Source organism: Opisthorchis viverrini (genome assembly GCF_000715545.1).
Source record: "Opisthorchis viverrini unplaced genomic scaffold opera_v5_496, whole genome shotgun sequence".
In the NCBI taxonomy this organism is placed as follows: domain Eukaryota; kingdom Metazoa; phylum Platyhelminthes; class Trematoda; order Opisthorchiida; family Opisthorchiidae; genus Opisthorchis; species Opisthorchis viverrini.
This window is the reverse complement of record NW_008752159.1, coordinates 171,384-194,412: the sequence shown is the minus strand read 5'-3', so window position 1 is coordinate 194,412 and position 23,029 is coordinate 171,384. Positions and strand designations below refer to the sequence as shown.

At 45.7% G+C, this 23,029-nt stretch overlaps 2 protein-coding genes across 2 annotated transcripts in view; one reads left to right on the top strand and one right to left on the bottom strand.

Moving 5' to 3' along the window:
• Positions 1–8,858: 8,858 nt before the first annotated feature.
• On the top strand, positions 8,859–16,326 carry T265_11439 (hypothetical protein; the record flags this gene model as incomplete). The annotated part of the gene is made up of 7 exons (XM_009178095.1): positions 8,859–8,968; positions 9,005–9,221; positions 9,260–9,376; positions 9,411–9,647; positions 9,684–9,814; positions 14,222–14,816; positions 15,242–16,326. 7 exons carry the CDS (start codon positions 8,886–8,888, stop codon positions 15,854–15,856), a joined length of 1,995 nt encoding a protein of 664 aa, XP_009176359.1.
• T265_11438 (hypothetical protein) overlaps positions 15,239–23,029 on the bottom strand; it is a gene marked incomplete at both ends in the record, with an annotated part of 41,389 nt that continues 33,598 nt past the window's right edge. The window contains 5 exons of the mRNA XM_009178094.1: positions 15,239–16,226; positions 17,074–17,164; positions 20,575–20,630; positions 20,964–21,125; positions 21,972–22,042. Of these exons, the coding sequence (XP_009176358.1) occupies positions 16,104–16,226; positions 17,074–17,164; positions 20,575–20,630; positions 20,964–21,125; positions 21,972–22,042 (503 nt within the window). The remainder of the gene's footprint in view (positions 16,227–17,073; positions 17,165–20,574; positions 20,631–20,963; positions 21,126–21,971; positions 22,043–23,029) is intronic.

The following is a 23,029-nucleotide window of genomic DNA, read 5'->3' as shown; positions in this document are numbered from 1 at the left end:
AACGGTGGCAGCTACAACCACTGTACGACAAGTACGCGGTTATCACAGCTGACAATGATGATGATGGTGATGATGATCATGATGATTCTGTTGCAGGGACTCATTTGCCTTTTCTGTGGCCGGATAATGTTGTGCCGTGTTCGAGACTTACGCCGAAGCAGTGCCTCTGCCGGTGAATTTCCATTAGACTTTTCTTTCGACGTCGCTCGATATACCAACAGGAAACGTTGCAAAATCAATTCCGTCGGTCCCTTCTCTTTGAACTTCTGAAGTGCACTCTTAAGAGTCTCGATGAAACGTTCCGCCTGGTCGTTTGGCTGTGAATGAAACGGTGGCATGCGGGTAATGTCATACTCCAGACTGTTACGGTTCGGTCACGCAGCGAGCAACAATATGATGTGCGGATTGTGGCAATACTCTATCTCCAGCTATGTTGTTTGATCCAGACTCCTAGCACGGCGGATAGTAAGAAGACGAAAAACCTCGGACACAAACTTTAATAATCCAACAACACACGATCAACAGGCGATCATGGGAAAAAATGACAGTGCATATATATATTCATAGTTTGACCTTGAAGATGCCGGAAGTTCACTAGCACACAAAAATACAGAGTGTTTTTGGGGGATATTGATATCCCCAACACCGACACAACTCTGGGAACACGGACGACGTGAACTGACTTTTGTCGGATACAATAACCTCTGGTGTTTCCAAGTGACTGGACAGCCGTCGAAGTTCCAGGACTGTAGTGGAAGTTGTAGGGCTGTTCACTGGAAGAATTTTCGGCCCCTTACTGTAAGCATCGACCACGACCGAAAAGTGTTGGCCGCCCATTTTGCCTTCATAGTCGACGTGAAGACGAGACCAAGGTTCGGTCCGTTGAGGCCATGGTCGTATGTAGGGTTTCACAGGTTGCTTGGATGGTTCACCACACCTCAGACGAGATTTGCAAACTTGTCTAAGGTGGGTGGTAGAGCAGTACTTGATCTTGAGGTCGTATCCCAGAAGCAGAGTGGTCCATCGCTGGAACCGGTCTGTGGTATCGCTGGAATCCCATTCTTCCGACAAAAGATAGTAAGGGGCGGTTTCTGATCGATCAGTATGGAGAAATGACGGCCTAGAGCATTTTATGGAACTTTGACGGCAAACACGTTCGGCAAAACATCCTTTTCTATCAGATTGTGGTTGCGCTCGGATAGTGTCAGGGATCTGGTCGCATGTGCAATGGTCTGGCTGCTGAAATACATGTGAAATCACTGCCACAGCGACTTCCAGTGACGGGTCGTTGTGGGCGAGGAGCAAATCGGAACTCCTGTTTAGACTTGGGCAACCTGACAGTATCCCAGCTCTCGTGCTCCCTTTGGGTGGCATGGCAGCTAGGCACCGAAAGGGTGCTAAAGCTGAATGATTATCTTGATTATCTTAAATCGGAACTCAATGGATTTCACAGAGCCAAATGTGCATCGTCATTCTTCTCATCATGCCCACTTCTGGTGAGTAGCTGGTTCCGTGGATTTAGAAGCATTGCATTGCAGGCAGAAACAAGCTGTAGAGACTGACGAAATCAAGGAAGGGTCTGAGGGATGTCACCTGTGCGCTGACTACGTTTGATACCGTCGATGTTCCCCAGGTCTCTGGGTGGCTGTGTTCGTGAATTATGTAACCTAGATGTCGACCGCGTTCTTTTCGGCGCACTCAAGCTGTACTCTTGAATACGACAGAGTAACAGGCGCAGCCACAAACCTTCACACCCATAGGGTTCCAGAACAACGCCATACGTACAAACGAACCACAATGGTAGTATTCTTGGATTTCCAGGTTGATCGATCTGTTCTTGACACGCTCGCCCCTCTAGGAATGCCCCGGAACTTTGTATACAATAAGGTCTTCATATTCTCAGACTTTCGGGCCTGTGAGTGTATACTGGAAGCTCTCCAACAGCCTCCATATACAAAGCGGTGCCCGTCAGAGATACCCTTTTCCTCCATTCCTATTTAATTTCGTGATCGGTAAGATGATAAGAGGAACAGTAGATCTTCGAAACCCTGGTGTTCAAACGGCTGCTGACGAAAACCTTGTTGATCTGGAGTATGCAGACAACATCATTCTCGTCTTCGAAAAGGAAAAGAAGATACCGGTATTTTAGGCTTAGCTGACCAAAGTCATCCTGTCCTTTGGTATTCACTTGGGTTTGAGCGAGCCGTAAACCACAGCAAGAACAGAAAAGACAGGGCCCAGAAACTAGGTTTCATTCATCAAAATCTTTGACGTTGCGAATTGAAATGAGAAAAAGCGATTTGGCAATTAACGGTGAAAAGCTTAAAAAAACACAGCAAGTATAAGACACTCAACCCCGCTCATGGGGGTTCGTTTTATAATTGAATAATATCATATCCCTCTGTTGTGCAAGAAATGCGGTCGTGTTCGCCATTGTTGTACAACGAAAGGGTGTTCAGAACAATTCGACATTTCAGTTTCCGAAGCAGAGGGTCAGATAGTCCTAGGTTAATAAGCGGATGGCTGCTGCTCGGATGCTGGGGCGCACTCAAAATATACGGAAGGCGCTAGGTGACGTAGAGAGACTGTTTCTTCTACGCCGTTTAGGCGTCGGACATATGCGTACTCAATGTTATACTCCAGTAGCTTAGCCTCTTCGAATACAGGATCACGCTTCGAATATCGTCTATTTCACCGCATCAGAACTGATCCTGGCGAAAGCGGCCACTGCGGCGATGATGTACCAACTGCGGATTTTCGCTTATGATGAAATATTCGCTCATGTGGAGTGGCCTTGGTGCCGGATGGGGCGCGTCCTGTAAAACGGTTTCCCGGTGACTGATTTGAAGGCCCTTCGATCATAATCAAAGCGTAATAGCTTTAGATAAACTTCCACTTGATCGTTTCACCTGACCATTCCCCATCGGGTTGTATGGATTAGTCAGACTGGTGACAACGCCTTTTTTTCAGGAACTCGCCTAACCTCATTTGAAGTGAATAATGAACCGCGATAATAATATGATCGTTCAATTGTAACACCTTTCGGTGCCTGGCTGCCATGCCACCCAAAGGAAGCACGGGAGCTGGGATGCTGCCAGGTTGCCCAAGCCTAGACAGGGAAAGTCGGAATACAGAGGTCGGGTTCGATCTACGGACGTTCTGGTTAGTAAATTCGCGTTCTAACCACTGTGTCGTCTCGCTTTCGGATCGCCTAACGGGAAACGTGGATACTCGTCCACGACTGTCAATGTAATCGAAGGCAGTGGTCCTTTGAAGTCAATACTTAAACTTTCGAACGTTTGTGTGGCTTTAATGAGTGTACCACCGGATGGCTTCAAGGAACGTGATTTTAACGTGATCACACTACTTACCGACAAGTTGGGTGTCCTCTAAGGAGACGAACAAAGTGCATCATGGCTGTTGCTCCAGGATTGCACAGAGTTGTGTGTGAGCGTTTTAGGTCCAGGTGAGATGCAGTGCCCGCACAGACACTCCCAGAGAGCATGTGAGTGGCTTTGTTTTCGGTGCCTGGTCTGCAGTTTACGTTAAAAGAAAAAGGCGGTAATTTCATCCTTCCTTTTTGCCGTGCTGAATACATGAGCGCGACGGACCGCTGATCGAAGAAATGGATCCCGAGTGCACTTCTTTGACAATTGATCCTCGTTTTTCAATAGCGGAGTGGTTTTTCGCCGGTGGACTGTACATGGAAAAAATGCGACCGCTCAATCGTCCTGGTTGAGTGTAGCGGAAATTGTGACATCAGGTGCACCAGTTTCGACTATTAGGGGTACTTTTGGATTGTCAGTGGCCACAGCTACATTCACCAACTTCTTTTGAGATTTTCAAGCACTTTTCTAACATAATTAGGGACAGAAAAGGTTGTATTGTGAGTGATTGGGTAGATTTTATCAGAGAAATGGCTTATCCAACGAGAATAGTATGTGAGCAAGACAACTATACGTTGTTGAGACTTAATGTCCTTCGGAACGGGCGGCTCTTACAAGACTGAAACGTTCAGGGTACGTTTGTTGATGCCCTCCATGATGTCATAGCCATGGGGTTCAATGATGGAATTTGTGCTTTTATCGTGCTTTAATTGAAGGCTATAATTATGTGCTTGGATGAGAAAACGTGTTCTTGATCGTTTGCACATATGTCCGCATGTGTATGCATCCCCATATATCCCGGTAAGTTTTTCAGCGCCTATTATGTCATCCATTACTCTTCGAAAGCATGCTACTCGACTCGTTACTCCGAACGGTATTCGGCCATGTAGATTCTGTCACTTGATGGTTATTTGATGGTATTCACTTTCAAGATCAAGTGTGCTAAAATTACGATATTTGGCTATTTTACTACTCATATCCTCAGTTTACGGCATTGAAGCATTGGTTTACGGCAGTGAAGCATTGGTGTTGAACACTGATGTCATGCTGTCGATGATGATATCCTCAGTTCTGGGGAGTGAATAAGCATCCAATTGCGTAAATTAGTTTATTGTTTGGTTGTAGTCAACAACCATTCGTTTCTCCTCTCGATCATTTGTCGTGGCGAGTACTTGCGCTCTCCGTGAAGACTTTGAGGGCTCAATGATTTGTTGATACAGTAAACGCTTTACTTTAGAAGCAGGGCCTCGTCTGCACAATGTCGTCTGGACTCAATGGCAATGGACTTACACCTTGGATCTAGACGCGAACTGAGACGAGGAAAAATGATTTAACTGTGAACAATGCAACACTTTGGAAAAACAGTAAATATACAACAAACACGCTACTTTCAATTAAGGTAGAGAGACTCAAGGTTGCGGGGCGTTCACTTATCTTGGAGACTGTATTAGTAGTGGTTGTAGGGTGATAGCTGAGGTCAATGCACGAATTCACAAGGCTCGGGTCGCGTTTGCTAATTTGAGACACGGTGTCAAAGCGATATATCCCTGAATCTCAAGGCAATGTGTATCAGGCTACAGTACGGAATCTTTTGCTGTAACAAGGCAGTTAAAAAGCGAGTTTTCAGTTGTGGGATGGAGACTTCCATCGGAGAATATGTCCAAAACCAGAAGCTACATTGGTTAGGTTGATGTATTACGAATGCCAAATCATCTTTTGCCGAAGGAAGCCCTGTTTTCTGTGCCCAACTCAGAGTCACGGAAGTGGAGGCCTGGCCAACCATTCATAGGGCTGAGGGATGTGAAAGAGATTACGAATAGTGTCAACGCTACTCGCATTCCAGAATGGGGACCGCATGATCCCCGCTGCGCATGGTTGGGTACGCTGCAAGATATGGTTCTCAGTGGCGTTCTTGTCAGTTTCTATCCGGATTGCCTGGATGAGTGTCTGGAGGCCCCTCGGAACGATTGTAGTAGGCTAGTAGGAGGTAAATACCGGTCACGTGAATCTTCCCGAAACCTCTCCACCTATTCAGTTTTGCGAACAGGTCGTCTGGAAGAGGCAGAGGGTACCTATGGGTATCCAGTGCGGCAATGAGACCTTCTTCAAGAAACGATCGGTGAAACCCATTCAGAGTAGCTGGTCAGTTGGAGGATGCCAGCCGGTTCCTGGCAAATGATGAGTGAGGCTGCATGCGGTACTGGGCTTTTTGGCCTGAAAACTAGTTTGACATTGGTGAGAAGGCACAGTCTGGCTCCCTATTTTGTGCGCCGTCCAAGCCCGTCGGCAAATATAGGTACACAGTGTCAAAGGGGGGAGGGTGAAGAAAATGGACGTGAATATGGAAGATGGGAGGCGTCAGCAGTAGCATGTTTTCGCTTACCCACCCTGCTGTAAGCAGCAATTAAGATCTTCCGGCTGGTGACCACATGACGGTCGGTGTGGCGTATTTTATTTGTGTGTGCAATTCATTGTTGTACTTGCACTAGGATACTGCTAAGGCTGTCACACTTAAGCAGGAGGACTATCAGAGTCCTCAACCAGTCTACCTCCAAAGCCTGAGTAAAAGTAACAGGATTTGGCAGGGATTGTAATGCAATTGCATTGCCATCTTTATGGAACATCTCATCACACATGTTCCAACCCTTGACCTGGCGGGCCACCAGACTGTTTGTCAGAACCTCTGAGTGTCGCACGAACACCCCTCAGTATAGTTCAGTGGGTCGCGGTGGTACATATCAAGACAAGGTGCAGTCTCTTGGTGACGGGTAAGGCGACGAAGCACAAGTGACGCCAACAGCCTCACTACGACCTGGTTACCACCCCACGATAATAATAATAATAAAACGCGTACGATTGTATACCATCATCATTCCCAAAGAATCTCCATTATCTGGTGCTAACAAAAAACCTTTATTATCCCCGAGTTAAAACTGCATCATAAACCTCCTAAATTAATTTACCTGTGGTAAGTAAAGAATTTCACAAACGCAACTTGGACCACAACTTTGTTCCGTGATCATCGGTGACAGCCGTGAATAGTGTAGAAGTCATCCTAGGCGTTCCAGCTGGCGCAGTTTTGCCGCTGATCATTGGGTTCAACACATTAGATTATGGATCCAACGATGACGAGCACGTCTTACAGCGAGATGTTCCCCGTAATCCTTTTAATACTTGGCACGTGAGAATTCTTTTGTCACTCCCTAGCTACCAAGAAACTATGCAGTTAAAAGCTTTTTTTCACAGTGGGACGCTGCAACGCGGAACACGTGGCTATGACGTTCTTAGCGAGATGAGTGCCGCCTTGACCATGGCAACTCTCAGCTCTTCGTGCTGTATATTTGGTTTTTAGTTTAACTTGTACTGACAGATTGTACACTTTGGTTTAACTGCTTCTATTCACCGTTGGTTGTGCCAGCATGTTCCCAGCCAAATGTGACTATTAGTTCCTACCATCCTTCTTTTCCTTCGTTTCACAATCTACTGTTACAGGTTTACTTTAGGTGAGCTAGGAGGAGGCAGTAACATCTTAATTAGTATCTCTGAGTTTTAAACAACTCGTTTTCCCGGATGCATCACTAATCAGAATCAGGACGTTGATGTTAGAGTGCTAGTGGGTCTGTGTGGATTGCATTCTTAAGTGGCAGGACAACTAGAGAGTACAATGTAATGGATCTGGTTAATAGACTGATTTCTTGACAGATTACGGGACAAGTTCCTCTTTTCCTATTTGCACGCGGAAACTGCCACTGAGCCACCATAACTGCGCTGAGAGGTGGGCTTGGTATCCCGTCGGTGACTGGCTATCAGTAGTGTGAATATTTCCCACGTATCAATCATACAGATAAGTACCGACTAAGAAGGGGAAGATTCGTATTTTTTCAAGTCTCCAACGGAGAAAATGGTTAAGCCTCAGTCAGTTGGAAAACGCTTGGAGCCGGTTGTGAGGCATCGTTTCCGGAGAAATTTGGGGAACCGGATTTATTGCTGGGAAGCATTTCGAAAATGAAAGAAGCTTCGTCAAGCCAAGTGGCAACGTTATCGGATTGGTCGAGATTTAAGGTTAAAGGAAAACCAATCACCTAAATCAGGCTCAGTCGGTGTTAGGTTTCGGCTAGGGGACTTTGTCAAGATGGGTAACCGATATAGGCTTGGGTCCAGCGTGGGATCTAGTTCTTCCAGTTTGCTTCACGGCACCTAACACCGATTTCGCCTTACCTAGCTAATTGATCCTCTTTCCGCCTGAAGCCTCTACCAGTCTCGTAACCTGGACGTTTCGTCATTCGGTATCCCGTTCATCTCGCTTCACTCTCTCGATCTTTGATTGCGGTTTGTCAGGATTCTGGTGCACTTTTATGCAATGTTTGCTAAGGACTACGTAGGCAAGTCAGGCATGAGGTACCTGCAGATTACTACCAGTTGGTGTCAGTTAAAGATGCTCATGCCGGTTTTGCCATTTACGGTCGGTCTTGAACGCTTTCAGACGCAAAATACATCGTTTCAAGCACGGTCGCCCAGCACCAAATCATTGAAAATGTCCCCATACTCGAATGTTTTGAAGGCTTCACTTGCACTGTTATTTTTGAGAGTATGTTGATGGTGACGAAGAACGTCGATGTTTGTCTTCGTGGATTTCTCGAGTGATCGTTATAGTCGCACTTGGTGCATACAAAACGTGTCTTCGTCGGGAAGTTTATGGGGAAATTCGGTCGAAGTAACGAACACAGTAATTAGTCAGTTTGGATTGAATGCTGGCGATATTTAGTGAAGGAAGTTACATAAACCGGAAGGAAACTCATCGGCGCATTTACAGGATGCTTTTGCCTACCACTTCATCTGTTGTCACGCAGTCTCATTCACGGCCCGGTTTTCAAATGTTTTCCGGTAGCTTGCGCAAATTAAAGAGCCTAATAAATTATATTATTTGATAGGCTTCTTCGACGAGGTCGTGTCTGCTGATGTTCCTTGGCGATGGCCACCGTACGCCTACTATCTCTATTGCAAATTAAATGCACAAACTTCTGTGGGGTCCTAGCGAAGAACCGGAGGAGTGGTGACCAGTGAGTGCACCATAGGGCTGTAAAATTGGATATCTATTCACGGGCATACTTTGAAAGCCATAGACACAAAGGCCTACTGAATTGACGTGAGATTTCATTTTCCACGAAACGCGAATGGTTTTACATTTCTTTCACGAGTCCTTGCAGCAAATTACATTGATGTCCTATCCATCTGGCGAACCTTCATAGACTACTCGCACTGAATTGCCCTCCAGTACCCGTACTTGATCCCTGGGTTCATCCTCCTAGCTCGCTTATCTTGGGATTCTGCTTACGGATGGGGGCATTCTGCTCAACCTGTCCTACAAATGCACTGACGTTCGTCATATCTGTTCCGTAGCTTTGTCAATTTACACCTTCCAATTTTTAACTTCCTGCACAAAGTACGCTCAATTTCTCTCTTATTTTTCAGCTTGACTACAGGTACCGCGTTGCACCTATGGAGTTTGAAGAGGGAGAGGTAGCCGACGTTAGTGATTCGGAGCAGGAGTGTTCTCCTAAGGCGCGACGCGATGAGTTGAGGTACCGTTTCTTCATTCATTGGCTCAGATTACTCAGCAGACACGACCGTTTTAAACACTCCAGACACCACACCAAACACAAGCACGAGAAGTCTTCTCATAAGAAATTGGGTCTTGACAAACGTTCGTCCTCCAGAGCAAACGGCCCTGATGTAGGATCTACAAAGGATCCACAGAGGCGACACAAAAAACCTACGAAAGAGCACTTATTAGAGGATGACGAAATACTCCATCCTCCAGAACGGGATCGAGAAGTTTGTCTCATTCTCTTAATATACTTACCATACCACAGGAGAGGCATCATGATTTTGATCCCAGGCGTAGCCGAAAACGACGCAAAATGGAACGGTTTACTAAACCGCCTATGCAAGCCAAATGTCGTTACTTCATGGAAGGCCGTTGCAACAAGGTATGGTTTTATAAGTCATCCTTTCATTGTGTAGGGCGACAGCTGTCCCTTTGCACATGATTTCCAACCTACGAAAAAACAGGAGCTTTGCAAGTTTTACGCTGTCGGTGTTTGTTCCAAAGGTCCAACTTGTCTCTATCTACACGAGGAAGTCCCATGTAAATTCTATCATTTCTTTGGGAAATGCAGTCACGGCGGGTCGTGCAAATTTTCTCATGAACCGCTTACTCCTGAATCTCAGGCTTTACTCAATCGGATAGCCGGATCTACGGTAGCGTCTAATTTTCCAGAATTAATGCTTCCATAGGACCAACCACCTACTACTGTTGGCTGTGTACCTGATTCTTGCCGGCCACCACGTGATGAGCCCCCCTACTCCGGTCTTGGAGAGCACGGTGACGTCGATTATCGTTTTGGACAGCGACCAGCGCATTTCAGGTGAGCACTGCGAACAGCAGCTTATTAGTCGAGGTTTCACGATATTTCTGCTTCCGCACTGTGCTGACGTACATTAGCTTCGCTTGAGTTTTGGCCCTATCTTTTGCGCTATGGTACCTATCGGTTTATTGGTCTACGTATACTCGAGCAGACGTATCTTCAGCTGTCTTTACCAGTTCTCAAAATGACCAGCTAGTAGGAACCGGAAAGTTGAAGTAATAATCAGCCATTATTATGCATCGTAGGTTGAAGTATGTCTACGGCTCCGCAAGCTACATTAACTTGGTCATGTTTTATACACGCTGAGTCATCAGCTACCAGAGAGTTATGTATTTCGTGCCGGATTCGGGGCGGTAGAAACCGAAAGGGGGCAGTGTAGGACTGTTGAAGGGAAGTAGCGAAGTCTGTGTACAGTGTGCGATGATGATGAGGTTTACGTGACCCTTCTTGTTTGGCCGGGGACACTGGCAGGTATCCGAATCAATTTGAACAATGTAACGAGAACAACCGTGTCGCGGAATGTATTCGTTTATCGTCTGCCGCAATACTTGTTAGACGTTACAAAATACAAAGAATACGGAGCTAGTTGCGTCGTTTATATGAAAGCTGTAATAAGATCATTCAAGAAAACCGAAGTAGCCTGTAAGCGATTCTCAGTCCTTTCTTGGAGCCCAGTACAGCCCTGAATCGCTTAATCAATCTTGCTTCAAGGAACATCGACCTATGTAAGGCTGCTTTGTGGTATGACTTGGGAAGGAGAGTAAAGTTCAGTTACATCCAGCGATGCCTCGTGATCGATGATTTGGGTTTTTGTCGTTTTCCAGTTCAAATCAGGTTCAGCTGGCAGCATGCGAAGTCGTTTTGGTTTGGTGCTGCCAGTTTCTGTCTAAAGTGGTCGCGTTTTGGGGTGCACAAAACTCTTGTGTTGGTGTTGGTATAGGACCGGGCATATCTCCCATTTTTATTTTTGTTACACGTCTGGGTACCTTCACATGGTTGTGTTTTTGTGGAGCGTTCCAACGGCGTTTTATGGTCAGCGGTAATGTTGAGTATGCTCTCCAGCCCGTGTTTTCGACCAGCTCTATGGCTATTGGAGGACTAGAAGTACATTCAGTGAGTTTATATCAGTAGATATGCTAGAGATATTTCCCACACTGAGTTAATTCGAGCAGTTTTCCATTGAGATGGAGATTTGGCGTACTTGCAAAGATCTCCAAAAGCTACCCTGTTTATTACCGTGAGGCCTTGAAGCGTTAATGAATTTATTGACCATGAAAAGTCACTTGTCATATCGCAACAAGGACCACCTGATGATAATTTGGTTTACCACTCGTCATACAGGTTCTAAAAGCATCAGATTCTCCTTTTCGATGCGTTGTCACGTATTATATTCATTATTTTGGCTAGTTACTAGTTCTATTTTAAGGAGCGTAATCTAAACACTTTTTATGCAGTTGCGGAAGCCAGCATAGTGGCTTCTCTACGTAGAATAGGGCTACGCGCAATGACAGTTGGGTTTGGGCTCTGACGAATGGCTAGCTTGCGGACGATTCAGGCAAGTAACCCACATCGTCCAGCGACCTTTTTATTGTTGCCGGACCGGTTCAAGTGGATTATCAAAATGTCATGCACCATCCTTTTGAAAGGGCTCGACAGTTCCGGTTCGTGTGTGACCCAAAGTAGTGACAACCATCCTTAGGGATTTCACTAACTGGGGTCATGTGACGTGACCGCTGGGATTCCGATGTGTTAACTGTCGACAACGAATGGCGCATGCGAAGTTTTTTTGTAGATCGGCGCATCCTAATAGCTTACCACTTAGAAGGCAAGGACCGGTCAGTTTCGCAGTGACTTATGGGGAGTTTGCTGCATTTGTAACTGCTGTGCGGATTGGCTGATCGGTCAAATCGGACGTTGATTCACCTGGGGATAGCCTAATGCCTCCTCAACGAGTGATTCCTCGTAGAATGCTGGCTAATACTAGCCGTGTCGCAAGCATTCTGCGCTGGCTCAGTGCAACTTTAGTTGCAACACATAGTGCGACCCAGTAAACCCGTTGAGTATCAGCCCCTTTCCTCTATTTAATCACGATAGCTACCTATGTTAACTTGAAAAGAAACAGCAAAACAATGTTATTTATCACATGTTCGAATGTGAGAGAGAACATTAACAATTGGGTACCCGACAGTTCTCTAAGTGTGTATTGTTCAATCCTATTCTCTAGCTTGACTATCTTAATCCACACTACATCTTGGTCCGTCTCAACAAGTGGAACGCTACACGTATCCTGTGCTAAAATACCGCTCCACCCAACTCAGACCCACTCACGAGGAGTCCGCTGCTATGAGGGTTACCAGCAATATTATTAAAGTTAGCCATTTAACACGTATCTTTCGTATTATGAGGTTCCCTCTTGAGAACTAATTCGGTTATTTAGAGAATCGGGGGTTCTTTTCTTGTCCCGACGAGTTTTCTTTACAGGATGAGTCCTTTGTGGGGAAGGATTGCTGTTGGATATTTTTATGAAGCGTTCAATGTTCGTTTCAATCGTTCATCTCGTACGTTAGCTGTCAGTAATATACAAACTTATCTTTTCCGGTGAAATGGACCATAGTGTTATGTGTCTGGGTTTTTCCACTAGTCAGTACAGTATCCCCAATTATTGGTAAGTAATCGATTTCAACTTGTTTTGCAGACTGCCCGAGACCGCTGTTTCTGCGCTTTCTGTCAGTTTTTCGTTCTACAATCTATTACTATAACACGTCTTTTTCTAGATACTCGGTGTATTAATTGCACTTTTACAGAGAATATAGGTGTTTGTCTGGTTATTTAGTCGATAGATGTTGATCGTCCCCACTAAGTGCATCTCACAAGTGGCATTCATAATTCAGATATAGCTGCCTAAGACACGAATCAGCCCCATGCAGCTTTGAAGCGCGAACTGCTGATGGTAGCATTTTTTCGAACGATCTTTTTGTTTGATGGCCTTTGCTTTCCACGTATTCTTATCATGTTTGATATTGGTCGTGCTGTTCATTTCAGGATTGTGATGCAGTAGAATTATGATCTGTTCAGCGTGCTCACCGGCTTCGCTTTTCTGCCGACAACTTTACCAGACTTAGTTACTGGGAACGGGTTGACGACCATTTTTCCTTGAATAGTGCTTGAACCAGGTGAATGGTAACTCTTAAATTGGTTCAATTATCTGGTGGAATTCACACTCCTCGTGCATGTTCTTTCATTATACGATCCCGGGATTGCGTCTGACTGTCATGGGTGACTGTGGCCGTAACGGAAAGCAGCTCCGAAGCTAGAGAGTGCAAATTGAATATTCAGGGTGTTTTAAGAGAGCATTGCTCTTGGACACGAGAGAAATATTCAGGTAGTGTGAATCTTCATCTTATTGTTGACATTACATCCGAAAATATGTTTACCGGTTAGTATCAGACGCGGTTCTGTCTGACTTTTGCTGCATCCAGCGACTGGCAGCGTGAGCGAATTCACTATTGTCTTGTGAGTAAACACATACGGCAGTGAAGCATCGGTGTTGAACACTGATGTCATGCTGTCGATGATGATGATGTGAGTGAACACCGCCTAACCGTAAACAGATTGATGCAACTAAGAGACTAGTGCGACAAACAAACTAGAGGGATCGTTACGTCACACACATCCAGTTGACAGAAGTCCTGTGAGAGTGCGAGCAGTGGTAAGAAGACACTGAACAATAGTGCCATCAATTCTCATTGTTGGCTCCCCAGGTCGCATTAGAACAGGACTCTTTAAACTGGCCTTTCAGCCCAGAAACATCATCTTAAGCGGATACACCAATTTGTGTTCGTAAAATGAAAATATATGGAATCAGTAATCCTATTCGAATCATTTTCATTCGGATACGACGGTTCTGGTTGGTTCACACCGAAGCCTTGGGCTCGATTTTGCCCTTATTTGAGTAGTTCCAGACGATGGCGCGTCGCATCCTTCTCTGACTTTGTAGTGGTACCTCAGCGTCTACCGTATATCTAGTGGGTACCGAAGCGTTTTTCGTCACTCTAAATCAGGACTATTCCAGGGCAATATACCCGTACGACGATAATCCCCTTTGTCGGAATACAGACGAATATCCGGGGATCATAACAACTAAAATCCCAACAGTACCTGGCACTGAGACTATGCACGACAAATTTGTCGGCCGGTCGTACTATGTAGTTCGTTTCCCTGTCCTCAGTGAGTTTCGCTCTGAGTTACGACATGTTTCCATAACCTTTGTTTTCCACTATACGCTGTGTTCCCGTCTGTCTTATCATTGACTTCCGTGTCGAGTAGATTTGTCGATTAACGCATTGTTATTTGCCGACAATTTGCCTAACCTACACGCTAACACGCCGGTAACTTCTATATCTACAGCAACCCACCAATAGGTCCCAATTTTGGATCACCACCACGACCTATCATTGGTCAAGGTCCGCATCTGCGTGCTTTGTTGCCTTCTAATCACTACGAAGCGAGAGACCTACTGGGACCCCATCCTTCTTTCATTAATCGCCTTGGCGATACAATGGACGGTGGTTATCGAATGAAAGGGCCTGGTGTGTATCCTGACTCGAACTACCCCCCGACACAGTTCCCCAACCCAGGTTCCATGGATGGTACCTACCCAATCAGCCCAGTAGGATTCGTCCCAGGTGACCATCCTATGCGGTTACGACCGCCACCGATTTCGAATTTATCCCCTCCGGAGATTCCGTTCCATCCAGATTTTCCACGTTTTAGACAGTCATTCTGTTCACCACGTGTTCCACTGTCTGTCTCCATGCCTCTCAATCCAGCCATTCGTTTAAACAATGAAGCTCTGGTTAGCTCTGAGCTAGACAAAATGGCAGCACTACTAGCAGCAAGCAAACCTCCACCGGCTACCAGCACACTTACTTCATCCCCGTTAGATCCCCGAGTTCAGTCACCGGGGCACGCAGCAAGGGTCGAAGTACCACAATCTCCTGTGGTAAGTATGTTTTTGTGAACCGTGCAGCGGATCTTCAGGTCTCAGATGTGAAGCATTACCGTTTAAGCGTTCGATAACTGTCATTACATGGGTTCGTTCTGTCGTATTTTGACTGCGTGATCTTTGCTCCCGACGTCCCCTTGTTTATGAGGACAAAGAATTAGCAAGGCATGGAAAACTAGCAGGCCTTTTTATCTTCGCCTATAAATTTATGCCATTAGTTTATTCGTTTTTTTACAAGCATCAGTAGCCACGCTAGGTTAAAACTCGTGATCTGAACGGCTCCGCTGGCTGACCGACTACGCTCTGCAAAGCTGTGGGATACTGTCACATAATAGCATGTTATATATATCCCTTGAGTGTTCTAGATCCTATCTATGTTCTACCAGCGTTCCTATACGTTTCCATTTGCTCTTTGTTTTTAGCCCCTTGACAATCAGATCACCATTCCGGAGGCTCTCGATATTCCACTCAGAAGGGCGTCTTTAACACTTAACTCACCAGAATTGAACGTGGTTCCACCCGGACCCTCTTTACCGACATCGCCAACTGCAGCACAATGGCGTCTAATTCCGTTAAATATGAACGTGAAAATTCCCTATCCACTGATGCAGCTTCCTATTGATGAACTCCCACATCGGTATGAAGACCCTAGACTGCGTGGTCAACTCACGACCCTCAGACCACCGCCGAAACCAACCACTCCTGTCGGTTGTGCAAACGACGTTGGACTAAGCACTGTAGGGTCGAAAAATTGTAGCACTGAGGATTCCCAACCTCCGGAAGAAATGGATGAATCAAATATTTTCACTCCAAGACGTCCTGTGAAGCTCCAGTTGAATGAAATGGCCAGTACTTTTGTCAACTACCACCCTGCAACTGTTGCGAATACCTCGACCAAAACAAATGATCGATCATACCTCGACGATCCTCGGTTCCGGAGACGGCGTATCGTGACGGCAGGCACTTGCTCACAGGTTCCGTCAACAGAGGGTAGTGATTTAACCACAGCTGGGTCGGTAGACCAAGCAGCCCTGTAAATTTTTTAGGATAGGTTAACCATGTCGGAGCCATACCGAAAACTAGACATGTTGGTTGACGATCTGTGGCACCACTTTGCGTAAGGGTGTCCAGGTTACTGCATGAGATGGTTAGAGATAATCTATAATCCTTACACAACTCCGATCTCCCTTTGTACATAAGAAGTAAACTCCAGTGGTGAGCAATCGAGGTTTAATTTTTTGAGACGGGACAATTGTGAAAGTGTGCAACTGTGGTACAAAATGATTATGCATCAAAACTTCCATACTGCTTGTTCCATTTCAGGTAATGTTGAAGGTCCCCGGACGACACACTAGCTCTAACATGATTGAGGGCTGATTCGAAGTCGGCCAGAACGACCGGGCGAACCTAAACAAAAAAGAAACAATCTATCGCTTGACATAGTGATGCGTACAGACTTGCTTGTTTCCAACCAAATGAGAGTCGACTGAAATGATACCAGTTCTCAGTCATCGCGAAAGAGCACGCTTTTTTGTCAGGCAAACAGATGATAGACACGTAGAAAAACGCTAAATCTAGTAGGTCCTACAAAAATGGAACGTGCTCTAGATGCCACTGATTAGTCGGTGCAATCATTTATTCATCGTCCTAACGAGGATACGTGCTAAAGTCGAAGATAAGTTGGAAGGCCTACTTCACCTCTCATTGTTAATCTACTTTAGCAAACTTTAAACATACCTCGTCACAAGCAATCCTCTGAATAGCCTCAAGGCTAAGCGATCTTATCGGTCCCATGGCGGCTTCACGACACAGGTTAGCCATATCAGCGCCTGAATAACCTGAAAGAGACGAAAATCCCGTTGGAATACTCGGCTAAACTCGACACAGCGACTCTACTAGGTGACACTAGGATTTCAGGATCGCAGTACTTTGGTTATGGCTGCATGGAGTAGTCCCGGAATAGGAATCTAGCTTTTCTTATGGGGAACCTTTACTTATCCAAGAAACGTTTTCTATGATCAATTTTCTAACTGATCTAACAAACGAGTAGACGTGACAAGGGTGTCATGCTCCCTGTGTCCACCTAGGGAGAAACAAAGGAGATACCTTGGAAAGTTGGTTTGTTGAGAGTAAACCGTGACCATTTTGAAGATTAGCGAAGAAAATGAATACATCACTTGCCTTGCGTTTTGTCTGCGATGATATCAAATTCATTAGGTGCCATAGAGTGTCTTTGCTGCCTTAATAAGTGTACAACAATTTGCTTGCGTGCCGGCCGATCCGGCAGTGGTATGTACAGCCTCTTAACGAATCTTCGTCTGGCAGCTTCATCGAGTTCTTGCGGTCTGTAGAAAATGACAAACCGTAGGGGAGTGCGTTTCAGTAACTCTGTCAATCAATGTTGCACAATTAGTGGTTCTGAAATTAGGGACTTGATATTGTTTACCGGCTCGGAATTTCTACCAGTTCCAAAAGGACTGTCGGTTCTGAAAAAGACAAGTTGAGACGGAGCACATGGTGATCTGACGATCACGGGGGCCTCACTTAAGTTGACTAACGCAGTTGTACGGCGGCCGAGCGTCAGTGTTCTCACATTCGTGTTGTCCGTAATGACGTCTGCAGGTCTAGCGCACAACCCCCCAGGTTCTCATTCAGTGTTTTATGCTATATAATTGTAGCACATAACCACTACCTTGACAGACGGCTTGAAGCTGAGAATCCTGGTTACGGTGGCACCACTCACTCTGTGATACAAGCACTCTAGCCTAGCTAAAAGAATTACCATTGGAATAGGAAAGAGTCATTTTTGATAACCACCTGCCTCTTCAGTCCGCAGTCAAGTACTTAGTTTCGCTTGGTTCCTCGCCTGTTTCTAGAAACAGTGCTATTGTAACGATAGCTTTCCAACTACCTTAGTTTCTTTCACACAGACATTAGTGTGAACATTCGCGGTTTGATTACACTGGTCCTTGCTTCTCAACTGCGACGCCGTCTACCTTAGCCACCGCTGACGGTGAAGGATGCCCCACCCGTCATCGCATGAGAGTTTCCTTTGAGCTCGCTCACGAAGCAGTTGGGATTGTTAGGATCAACTACAATGTGTTCCGGTATTCTTAGCAGCGTAGTTTATTCAAGTGCTGTAGACATGTGGTGCTGTAAGTTGATGGTGTCTGTTGGACAATAGGTCGGGTTTACCAGCCGGAAGTAAGTGACGTAGTCACCTTTGAAGTTGATTATCATCCGCTGAATTCATCCGTTGAATTCAATATCAAGGCCGCTGGATACGCACTGACTAAAAATCCTCGAAGCATCTGCCTTCTATGATCTGCCGCCTTTCATCCAGCCGGTATCAGCTTGCGAGTAACCCCACCGTCTCACTGCTATCTTATACCCTTTGTGATTCTTTGATTTAGAGTCAATCGGTTGCCATAACGTGGACATACACAATGGAGAATCTAAGGAAAATTGGAACTGCCAACCTAACCCTAGAGTTGGTCGCGTATTTTACTCCTGGGCAATCTCGGGTTCTACTCATGGGTATACACCACGGGCGTTTGGAATGTCTTCAACCATGGGGCTTTCTTCATGCTGGTGAAAGAGCCTGGTGCATGAGTTGAATGCAGTAATCATTACCAATAGCGTCAACATGATGGTGCCTCACTGACGACGGTGAATGCTATTTGGAAGGTTGTGAAACGAATTGTGTTATGGGGAATAACAAACATTCATCTGTACCTGTTTCCGGCTGCACGTTCTATCATCTGACCTACTTCAAATAGGGCACGTAATCCTGAACCTGCAGGGTGAGTGGCATCGACCAGGGTAATTGGATATGTCCAGCACATCCTATTTGTTTGACCGGAAATCGTTTGGTTGCTTTGTAGTGGCTCTATTCCGGCCACTCATGCCTGCGCGCTTGGATGAAGGCCCGAAACCGCAAATCGCGCGTCATTCGCAGGTTGAGTGGGCATGACTATCAAGGCTCACCTACAGAGTACAGCCTACCAATGAGGATCGCTAACAATGACAACGATGTTTCTGATATTAAACAACTGGCTCTTACGACGGAGTTTTCTTGCGCATCACCCATAGCGTGGTACCCCCACTTCTCAAGAATAATCACCTCAGCATTTGTAACTCCGAGCATGTCGTTTTGTGTATCCAAGGTAGGGATTTACTATGTAACGGTTATTTAGTTGACCTCGAAGGTTCCGATTTTTACAGAACCTCAGAGCCATGCGTTGACATGCGGTAGCCTTGTACTCATTACATTACAACCAAAAAGCAACGTGGTTAACAACCCAGCTGAATGAACAGAAGGCGAGCCAGCTGCATGCCGTATTTTGACAAGCTGCTGGCACTTTCCTCGATAGGGGGAGACACTGGCTACCGTGTTTCTACTAGTAAATTACAGTGGATCGCTGGGTGAGGACCCTGTACATTGAGAACACATAAGTAGGGCAGTCACCCACAATCACTTTATCTAACGTGAATTCATGTCCGTGGATAACCATTCCAGAATGAGCTGCTCGGTCTGCCTAGTCACGCCAGAAAATGCAATCGATGTGCCCACGGTGATTACATTTAGATGTGAAGAGAATAACTCAGGTGATTATCGTAGAGGAACTGCTCGAAATTCCTGTACATGGGCGCTAATCTGTCACCAAATGGCTAAACTACCGCCAGATTATCAATTTGAATCCCTCGGGCTGGCACCAACGTCAAGCAACACCATATCAGACCCGATGGAAACCGATTGTGATACTCCAACTCGTGCAAGTATCCAATGGTTCAACAACTGTTAGCTCACTGATGCCACTGCTGCAACCGTGGAGAAGTGGAGTTGGAACACTGAATTGTCAGGCAGGGGCTGCACACCATGAATTCGGAGATGTTCTCGAGAGATTCTGTTGCAGCACGGTGGCGTCACGATGTCATTGGCGTTCTTGTTGTCAGCTGGTAATAAGTCTTTTCCCCATCCACTTTTATTCCTTTCACAAGAGGGTTCTCAAATAAAGCGGGCTTGTATGGCAGCGAAGCATGTGTTGAATGTCGGAATCACTCACTCCAAATAAACTGTCTGTTTCCTGGTCTACTGCATCTGTAATTCAGGTATGCTTGAGCATAATAGCCACCAGCTCTCCTAGATTGGTACGAACGTGGAAGTAAACACGGTTAAAAGCTATGAAATAAAGAACTATTCCTCCACGAGAAAAGATAATTGGAAACTTGGTAGATACGGAGTTGCTTGGGATGTACCATTTTATCCAGTACTAAACCACAAACTAGTTGTCGCGGACCTACTTGTGTCCTGGCTTGACTAGCTAATCTGTTCTGCTTCATCCTCACAGTTGGAACAGTCAACTAGGCATCCAGAATCCATTTCCTATGTGGTTTCGGTCAATGTTCACTAGGTAGGGGGGTAGGGACCGCAACGGCGGATAATCAGTTACTCGAGTATTTCTTCGTTTTAAGCAGTACTGAATCTCCAATGGAGTATTTTTGCTTAGAATGGCCGCCAAAATATACATGACTGAAGGTAATCAATGTTGAATTTAAGCACAATATTAACAATCCATAAGCTATTTATTCACTTGCAGACCTCCCTGTGACACCACGGAATAAACAGCCTGGCCCGTAGTAACAAAACCACCAAGAAGGGAGTTGGAGGTAAAAGCGAGTGATCAACCTGTAGCAAGATAGAATTAACAGACTAATCTGTGTGGAAAACATGCCGCCACCAATTTCAACTAACCTGTTTGTGGCACCGACGAAGAGGAGGCGCTCGTCTCCATCGGTGGAGACACCGTCCTGAAGGCAAAATAATGGGATTACCAGTTAAACGTCAAATTACGCTAAACTGATGCTTGATACAGGATGTTTCTGGGGAAGAGGTAGTCATATAGGATAAACGGGTACTGGGTACTTCAGCAGTTGAACCGGTACTTTCTCGGGAAAAACGTATAGATTTATAGTTTACTTGAACCGGGAACGCACGTGATTACTGGTCGGTGCTCTGTTTAACAATATGAACCTAGCTCGGACAGGTTGAACGGCCGTGTCGAGAGAAAATTTTGCCCTACAAAAACCTTACCTGCCTACTAGAATTAAACAGTCGACTTTCGAGTCCGCATAATTACTTACCAGCTGCACCAGAAATTCTGTTTTGATACGTCTACTCGATTCATGTTCCATTTCTGAGCGCTGGGTGAGTAAGGAATCAACTTCGTCGATAAATATGACTGCTGGTTGATTATTGCGAGCAATTGCGAAGAGAGCACGTACCATCTTCTCACCTTCTCCGACCTGGCAAATAAAGACAGACTGGATGATGTGGATGTGGAAATCGCAGTTGCAAGTTTCATGCGTAAGCCAGAGGCTATAACGAAGTCAGAACAAGTGGAGCCGGATCGCGAACGTGATATGGGCTCTTGAGAATTGTGTTTCCACCGGCCCTCTAGACACTAGTGTTTCTAGCGAAGTACACTCATTTGCAAACGAATTGGTTTTGCGAGAGACTCACCTGGAATCTCGGGATTTCAACGGATCTGTCGCATTAGCTCATCAGACCAGAGGTTGGGCCGGCCTTGGTGAATATCTATAGGGAGGCTCCGCGAGAATATTTCGCATTCCACGGGTCTCAGTCTGTTGCTTTGTTTGAACGAACTTCCGAGCGTATGGTGTTACACAAAGGTGTAAAGATAAACAGACTGGTTGATTGAAACGCACATCCACAATGAAGAGAGGAGAGATCCTCTGTCTTACGATAAAGCATGGATGCGGTCGGTTGGAAACTATACTTCAGAGCACTAACCGGGTGTCTTATTGCGGAGTAATCCAGAAACAGTATTCTCTCTAGGGCTTATGTCCTAGTGCAAATGAGTAAGTCCTCGCCGAAACGCGAGAATAAACTATTAAAAAAATGTTCAGCTGTAACACTCGGTCTCTAGCTACCATGTCACCCGAAAAATGCACGGGAGCTGGGATATCGCCAGATTGCCAAAGCCCAGACAGGGGAAGTCGAAAGGCAGAGATCGGGTTCGAACCACGGACCTTGTGGTCAGTAAAAGCTTTAACCACTTGAGCCACAAAGGCTACTGACCGATGGTATGGAACAGTGGGAATGTTCGTCGCACGAACAGGCGTACTCACCCATTTCGAGGTTAGAGACGAAGCACTAATGGAGAAGAAGGTGGACTTGCTTTGAGAGGCGATGCATTTACCTGAAACGAACAAATGGTACGGCCAGTCATCGGTGAGGATATCACGTGGACGAGTCACAAAGTGCGTACTACACGGAAGTAAAACGGTGTTTGAAATCCCGAACTACGATAGGCATATTTTTTGGTCACATCGAGTGATCAAGGTGGCTTTCACTCTGCACTCTTGTACCGTGCATCCTAACGGGTTTTAGTGATACCCGGTCTAGCAGTCCTAAAGCAGGTCTATGGCGTGCTTTTTTGAACGATATGAGTGCCTCCTATGCTGTATGGTTGGAATCGGAAGAAAATAACACTGCTATCAACGAAAAGAAGCAAGAAAAGTGATAGCTGGGACGTTCACCGGTGAACAGTCAGTATGAACGTCCGGGGTACCAGCAGCGTGACCAATTATCAGGGGGAAAGCGAGTCGCTCTGTGTTCACCCAATCTGCTATCTGTCAAACATCAAGTAATGAGATTTTCTTTTTGTAAGTGGTGAAGATGGTGTGCCCCTCACAGACACGTCCTAATAAGACGTTACCTTTTGGTTTCACGGTTCACATGTGTAATTGTTACCAATATTATTCACTCATCGGTTGTGAAGCATTATAATGGATAAACAATAAAACGTGATAATCATTTTGGCAAGCACATTGCTCAAACCGATATACTGGCAAACTTAATCAACGCATTACGCGTCCGTAATCTTTGCACGTTGTTAACAGCAATTCCACTGAGAAGACAATGACTCGCTAGAGATATGGAAACCATCAAGCTCTTCATGGCCCAAAAGGAAATAAAAAGGGTAAAGCACAGCGATAGGCTTTTTTCAGAAGTTGCCTAATGCTTTTTACTAACGAAGCATTCTCCGTCACGAAGAGACTGGACCTTACCGTGGTGTGGCGGTTTGTGTACCTCGGCGACCAATTGAGCTATATTGGGGAGTGTCCGCACGATGCTCAGAGTCTCTCATACCAGGTTGGTCCATGGGTAGAGGTCCGATGAACAC